Consider the following 8165-nt stretch of genomic DNA (forward strand, 5'->3'; position numbering starts at 1 on the left):
GGACGTATAATCTCTTATGTGTTATACGTCCGTGGTCAAACCGCAGTTTGCGTATTTAAATGTTCACTGTTGATGGAACCTACTTACTAGAAGATTTGAAGTCTTTCCTAACGAGACGACTCATCGGTCATTACCGACAGCTCCCGTAGCTTGGGGTTCGGTGGGAACCTGTGAATTCAATTTTTTATTCATTCGCTACCTTGATGCCATGATTTCTGCAAATGTAGCAGAAACGCTGGTTGACCGGCACTTTTCCTGAAGTCTACCCAAAAGTTTAGAGACAAAACCTGCTATTACGTATTGTGACAAGAATTTCCGAAAGAAAGAAAGATAACTCACGTTTTCATAGAGGATAATAAGTGATAAATAAAGGTAGGGACGTATTATACGTCCCTGGTTTGACGAATCATACTGACACAGTTTGTGAAAGTGAAGTACTGTTTCTTGCTCTTGGTTTACAGTACCTTTTGTGTTTCCATATATGTTTTATTTGTCCATATCATGTGTTATTTTTTGCGTCCCCTATCGGATTTTGCAAATGTATGTTCATATTCCAGTGATTTAATTGAGAGATGCACATGGTACATGATGTAGTGTCATATGTGTTAATCAACATCCTTTTTTTCCGGGTCCTTTTCCTCCGGATATTTCCCTTTAAATTTAGATTACTCTCGATGACGTCAATCACAACAAAACCACGTGACCATTCCACATGTATGGAGTGATATCATCGCCACTTGAATCGTACTTTACTCAGAAATATGAGGTCGTGCTACAAACGATTACTATACGATATATTTACTTATGCATACATGAATGATAGTATTTACCTAAGTGTGTAAAATACGGACAGCGTGACACATGAACAAGACACAACACGTTGTATGCACAGGAATCAACTAGTCGGCTGTCAACAGGTGCTCCCATCAGCGGTAAGGGTATATATAGCAGCAGGAGTGTATCTTGAAATTAACTTCTCGTCGCGATGACCAATGTTTCCAAAGTACCTATACAGACTTTCGTCTTCTTTGACTTGGAAGCTACTGATCTGACACGGCCACGCATCACTGAACTGTGTCTACTGTCTGTCCAGCGTGAAGAGTTGCTGACTCGTGAAGGTTCTCCCAGGATCGTAAATAAGCTGACTATCTGCGTGCATCCACAAAAGCCTATCAGTTTAATAGCCAGTGACATAACAGGTATATCGCAACTGCTTAATCTATCATAACGAAATTTTAGTTCATATCAGTACTTCAGTTTTACACTAGCCTCCCTTTTTAAATTTCTGCGGAAAAAGGTCTACTACTCAGTTAATCCCAAAGAAAAATGTGGAAAATTAACTTCAGTGGAGTCTAGAATAGAGGCCAAATAAGGTTTGAATGATTTGAAATACATGTATATATATAAGTGGAACCAAGTAAATAAGTATATCTTATGTGTGCATTTGACGACCAACCTACATAACACCGACAGAACACTGATGTATCAATTGGTGATATGTTGGTAGAATAGAAACCATTAACTAACTATAGTGGAATTTGACTGGGTCGATAATCTGCATTCAAGTAGCTCCATTGATAGAGTGTCTGTAAAGAGCATGACGGGTCCTGGTTTTGAACCTCATTCTGGCCATGCATTTTTCCACTCATGTTACATAACTATTTTATTATAATCAACTATAACTAACTTTGCCCAACAACACCTAACTGACTACACGAGGCAAAGATATGCAATGTAATCTCACAATTCATCGGATTCATAAGACAATTTTTTGTATATTTCTTTATAGGAACTAATGTGACAAGATATGATTATTTTATACTGGTCTGAAACAGCATTGATCAATAACAGCCATCTGTAGCAAATATCTCTAATTAGAATAAATTCTTGTTGATTTTACTTTGTTTATATTTTTGGTATTGTTTATATTGCATATATCCACGATTGCAAAATTGTGTATTTTGTAAAAGAAATACTTGACAGTGTTAAAATTATTCAATGTTAATTTTTCAGGTCTATACAATGACAGCCTGGAATCCCAAACTTCATTTGACAAAAACGTTGTTGACATTATCACCCTTTTTCTGTCCAGACTACCACAGCCGGTTTGTCTGGTTGCGCATTATGGAAATGGTTTTGACTACCCACTTCTTAATGCAGAGTTGAAACGTGCCAAGTGTGAGCTTTCTTTGGAGGTGTTGTGTGTAGACAGTCTAGATGCTGTCAGGTCCATAGATACAAAAATCTTGTATGAGGAGGAACGGGCACTGATCGAAATCCAAAACCAGAATAATACAACACCTGTACGTCAGGGAATCCAGGATGTCAGTCAAAATGATTTCAGAATTTCAGAAGATCAGACAAGACCTGCCTGTACTGCCACTGTCAAACAAGACTCCATGCATGCGAAACGTAACGCTGATACAGACAGCATTGATCATGTTAGGAAAAGACTTTTCACTGGTGCAGAGAAGAATGTCAAAGAGGCAGAAAGCATGGAAAACAAATCTTGTTTAAAGGAAGAACTATCTGCAAAAGACGCAAGTCAGGTTGTTGAAAATTCAGAGAAAATACAAGCTGATGCTGCTGTTGTACAACAAGCATCCCCACAACAGCCCATGGCTCGAGCAGTGGAACAGAATGTTGAGTCCTTAACACTCAAGTCTGAATACAGTGCCACAGACGACATGCTAATGGCAGCTGTTGATTTTATTGAGGCAAATGAGAACCCAGATAAGACTTGTACACCTCTGAGGAAATGTCTGAATTCTAATGGAGGTAGTAGTACTGATGTAACCCCAGTAAATTCAAGAACACAAATTTCAGATATTTTATATGGTGATCAGGGACAAACTACACCTATTGTTTTACCCAGATTGTCATACAAACTAGAGGAGATATATTTACGCACTTTTGGTCAGAAACCTCCATTGTCTCATAATGCAGAGGATGACTGTGTGACCTTGATGAAGGTTTGTAAAAAGAGGTGTCCACAATTTATAGAGTGGGCAGACCAACACCAGGTGGCACTTTCCAGTGTGGTACCTATATTCTGAATAGTTGTCCTGTATCTGTAGATACTGAACAGTTGCCCTGTATCTGTAGATACTGAACAGTTGTCCTGTATCTGTAGATACTGAACAGTTGTCCTGTAGACCCTGTCCTGTTCTACACAAAATGTAGAGTTATATGTAGAGATTCATGTGTCTTAGATGGAGTAGATCACATAGCATAAGATTGGAGAATGTAATATTTGTGTTAATGAATGTGACCAGTAACCCTGCAACATGTTTGCTGAAAGTTTAACTGTTAATCTTGTTAATATGATATGTTCAATGGATTTTTTTGCTTTTACCTATGGTGGCATCAAACTGCCATCGACTGGTCATCTTGCCATGATAATTCATTGCTACAAATTGTCATAGCAACACCTCATTTTAGATACCTCAGTAAGTCGCATTACTTCATAGGGCGTTAGGGCTATAGGAAGCTTGCCCTAAATTGGCTACAGCTACTGACTGATTTCATCACTTCTTCACTGAAAATCCAAAATACAGAGGCCTCCTGAATAACACATAAATCTATTCTATTGTCCTTTTCGAGCAATCTGTTTTATTGCAACAAAACTAAAGGTTGTCATGAAACTTAAAATATCAATTTATCAAATGATCATCACACAAAGTTGACTTGATAAGACGTCTAAACATGATATTATCATAAGTGGTCTTAATGTAGCAATTTGTCACGACAAATTATCATGGCAACATGACATGTAGATGGCAGTTACATGCCACCATAGTTACCTGTTGTTATATTTATATTCTAAACTTGATTTATGCTGCATGTGATATTTCATACATTTGTTTACAATACATTTTATATCACTTACACCATGTAATACATTGTATACCAATGATATTGTATATTACATTGTATATCAGTGACACAATGTAATATATTGTCGATTAGTTTAATAGTGTAAGAGTGTGTTAGTGTTAGAATATGCTGTGGTGAGTGCTTTAGTGTGTTAAAGAGTGTTAGAGTGTGCTGAAGAGTGTTAAAGTGTGTTGTATAGTGTTAGAGTGTGTTGTATAGTGTTAGAGTGTGTTGTATAGTGTAAGAGTGTGTTGTATAGTGTAAGAGTGTGGTGTATAGTGTAAGAGTGTGGTGTATAGTGTAAGAGTGTGTTGTATAGTGTAAGAGTGTGGTGTATAGTGTAAGAGTGTGTTGTATAGTGTAAGTGTGTATAGTGTATAGTGTAGAGTGTGTGTATATATAGTGTGTGTGTTATATAGTGTAAGAGTGTGTTGAGTGTGTGTATATAGTGTAAGAGTGTGTTGTATAGTGTTAGAGTGTGTTGTATAGTGTAAGAGTGTGTTGTATAGTGTTAGAGTATGTTGTATAGTGTTAGAGTGTGTTGTATAGTGTAAGAGTGTGTTGTATAGTGTATGTTGTATAGTGTGTGTGTTATATAGTGTAAGAGTGTGTTGTTGTATATGTGTATAGTGTAAGAGTGTGTTGTATAGTGTAGAGTGTGTTGTATAGTGTGTTGTATAGTGTTAGATGTTGTATGTTGTATAGTGTAAGAGTGTAGTATGTTGTGTGTAAGAGTGTGTTGTATATTGTAGAGTGTGAGTAAGAGTGTGTTGTATAGTAGTGTGTGTATAGTGTAAGAGTGTGTTGTATAGTGTAAGAGTGTGGTGTATAGTGTAAGAGTGTGTTGTATAGTGTAAGAGTGTGTTGTATAGTGTATAGAAGTGTGTGTTGTATAGTGTGTAGAGTGTGTTGTATAGTGTAAGAGTGTGTTGTATAGTGTAAGAGTGTGTTGTATATTATTAGAGTGTGTTGTATAGTGTAAGAGTGTGTTGTATAGTGTAAGAGTGTGGTGTATAGTGTAAGAGTGTGTTGTATAGTGTTAGAGTGTGTTATATAGTGTAAGAGTATGTTGTATAGTGTAAGAGTATGTTGTATAGTGTAAGAGTGTGTTGTATAGTGTAAGAGTGTGTTGTATAGTGTTAGAGTGTGTTGTATAGTGTAAGAGTGTGTTGTATAGTGTAAGAGTGTGTTGTATAGTGTAAGAGTGTGTTGTATAGTGTAAGAGTATGTTGTATAGTGTAAGAGTGTGTTGTATAGTGTAAGAGTGTGTTGTATAGTGTAAGAGTATGTTGTATAGTGTAAGAGTGTGTTGTATAGTGTGTAGTGTGTTGAGAGTGTGTTGTGTAAGGTGTGTGTTGTATAGTGTAAGAGTGTGTTGTATAGTGTAAGAGTGTGTTGTATAGTGTTAGAGTATGTATGTTGAAGAGGTGTTGATCAATGTAATCAACAAAGAAAAGTTTTTGTTAAAGCTTTTTACCACCTAAAAACAAGAAAAATATTATATTCATTTATCTTTTATCAGATGTTATTTACATTTGTAGAACTTTTTATCACCTTGCAACTTAGTTTAATTATCTTTCATTCTTGTAGTAGGCTTTTTGAACATTTTCCCACATAGTTCTACATTGTATCTGTTGATGAACTTTAAGTTTTACAACTTTGTATATAAAGCATGAAATGATGTATTTAATTATGATATCATTAATTCATATTTATGGGTAGGTTTTTAATGCCTGGCATTATAGTATACATGGCTACTGATAACCGATTAGCTGTTTTTATATGTTTTATTTTCAGATGCATCAACACAATTTTCACATTAGGATGTTTGAAGTTGTTACATTATTTTTTACAGGAAAAACTAGTTTTATACCATTGTATTATGTATGGAGATGAATCAGGTTAATGCTCATATCTGACAACTACTGGAGATAATTTTTCATAGTATATATGGGATCTTTAATGAGTTTCCATTTCACAAGAGATTTTATGAAACAAGATTTTTTTCTTCAAACAAAAATCAAAACTTTGAGTGTCAAGTTTCATAAATCTCATATGAAATGATAACAAGATGCTTTTATCACTTAACTCAGAAAAGTTATATTTTGATGGATTTTAAGTCAAAATGTGGAGAACAAATTCAAACAAAGCAAACATTTTGTTCGAACATTTTAAATTCATATTACAATCAATTTCTGACTGTTGCAGTCAATGAAAAGGGTTTAAGATATATCACACTAATGACATATGTACAAATATAACCTTGGTGAATTCACTGGAAAACAGGTGGATTATGTAATAAAGTATATTATGTATAGGGATGTTATATTATAAATAATTTATCATTATACATACTTCCTTCAGGGATTTATCAATACCAATCTAACATTACACAATTACAGCATTCCAGGTACCACAGTTTGTATTGTTGTCTAACTTCAACTTTATTTTCAAAATGAGATGAACAATTTTGAATCTTAAACTCCAAAAGAAGGAGGAAATCTTCGGTAAAAAAATTGTTGGTATTGCGATAAGTGATATGGACACAAACTGCCAAGCATTTGAAATATAACAGTTTTATATAATTGTACACAATATACAACAAATATGTGTTTGTACTTAGTATTTTTAAAACTGCTGTTTATTTTTATCGAATTTCTATAGATTTGTACTTTACATTCTGATGGAACATTGGCCAGTGCCCTTGTACTTTTTAATTAGCAAATTTACATACTAGTTAATTTGATGTGAATGTGTGAGTTATTCTGATAAAATTTATGATATTTGATATTAAGGCATAGAAATAAATTAATTGATTCTGTTCAGTCTTCATCTTTTCTGATTCATAAACCATCCAATATTTGGCAGTTGTGTTATATTATGGTTTTGTTTCATGTTTGTGTAAGCCTTGCTCCAAGATGGATTTTCCCTTGAGCACCTGTAGGGTAGGGAAACTTAAAAACCCTTGTTCAATCTTGTTTGTAGCAATCCTTCAGCCATTTTGCCAACCTGTTAAATCCCAGTTGTAAGGACAGCTCAAAGGTCACACTATTTGACATATACCAGTTCAAATGACAGGTTAAAGGTCATATAACCTGACAAATCCTAGCTGTTATGATAGGTTAAAGGTCATACAACCTGACAAATCCAAGCTGTAATGACAGGTTAAAGGTCATACAACCTGACAAATCTCGGCTATAACAACAGGTTAAAGGTCGTACAACCTGACAAATCGTGGCTATAACAACAGGTTAAAGGTCATACAACCTGACAAATCTTGGTTATAACAACAGGTTAAAGGTCATACAACCTAACAAATCCTAGCTGTTATGATAGGTTAAAGGTCATACAACCTGACAAAGTTGTGATAGGTTAAAGGTCATACAACCTGACAAATCCCAGCTGTAAAGACAGGTTAAATAACCTGCCTTGTCCCATCTGTAATTACAGGTAAAAGTCATACAAGCTGACAAATCCCAGCTGTAAAGACAGGTTAAAGGTCATACAACCTGCCTTGTTCCAGCTGTAATCATAGTAAATGGGCATACAACCTGACAAATACTAGCTGTAATGACTGTGAAAGGTCATACAACTTGACAAGTTTCAGCTGTAATGACAGTTAAAGGTCATATAATCTTACTAATCCCAGCTCTAGTGACATGTTAAATATCATTCAGACAACTTATAACTACTTTCAGCTCCAATGACAGGTTGAAGGTCATAACAGACAACCTGAAAGATCAGTTCCAGGTCATCATCATATGCAAAGGTTCAGTGATGAAATAATGAAAGTTCAGCTTCAGTAGGCAAAATCAACATCAAAGTGTCTTGACCAAAGAGACCAGCATTTCAGAGACTGGAAGTCAACATCTTAATATAACCAGGTGATTCAGACCTCCCCAAAATGTCAGTAACTCTGTACAACCAGGTGATCTATAACTCCACACCATGAGGTCAGTACCTCTATAGCTCCACACCATGAGGTCAGTACCTCTATAACTCCACCCCATGAGGTCAGTACCTCTGTATCACCAGGTGTTCTATAACTCAACACCATGCGGTCAGTACCTCTATAACTCCACACCATGCTGTCAGTACCTCTGTATCACCAGGTGTTCTATAACTCCACACCATGAGGTCAGTACCTTTATAACTCCACACCATGATGTCAGTACTTCTATAACTCCACCCCATGATGTCAGTACCTCTGTATCACCAGGTGATCTATAACTCCACACCATGATGTCAGGATTTGAAATGGTTCTAAGAGCATAAATAACATAACTGTA

The 8165-nt window shown here is 35.6% G+C and overlaps 1 protein-coding gene across 1 annotated transcript; it reads left to right on the top strand.

The window, feature by feature from the left end:
• Positions 1-985: 985 nt before the first annotated feature.
• Positions 986-3056, top strand: LOC132546064 (uncharacterized). The gene is made up of 2 exons (XM_060209760.1): positions 986-1199; positions 2014-3056. The coding sequence occupies exons 1-2, from the start codon at positions 986-988 to the stop codon at positions 3054-3056; spliced, it is 1257 nt and encodes a 418-aa protein (XP_060065743.1).
• Positions 3057-8165: the final 5109 nt, after the last annotated feature.

The sequence above is a fragment of the Ylistrum balloti genome, unplaced genomic scaffold, assembly GCF_031769215.1.
Source record: "Ylistrum balloti isolate Yb309-2 unplaced genomic scaffold, AGI_CSIRO_Ybal_v1 Utg369874, whole genome shotgun sequence".
NCBI lineage: Eukaryota > Metazoa > Mollusca > Bivalvia > Pectinida > Pectinidae > Ylistrum > Ylistrum balloti.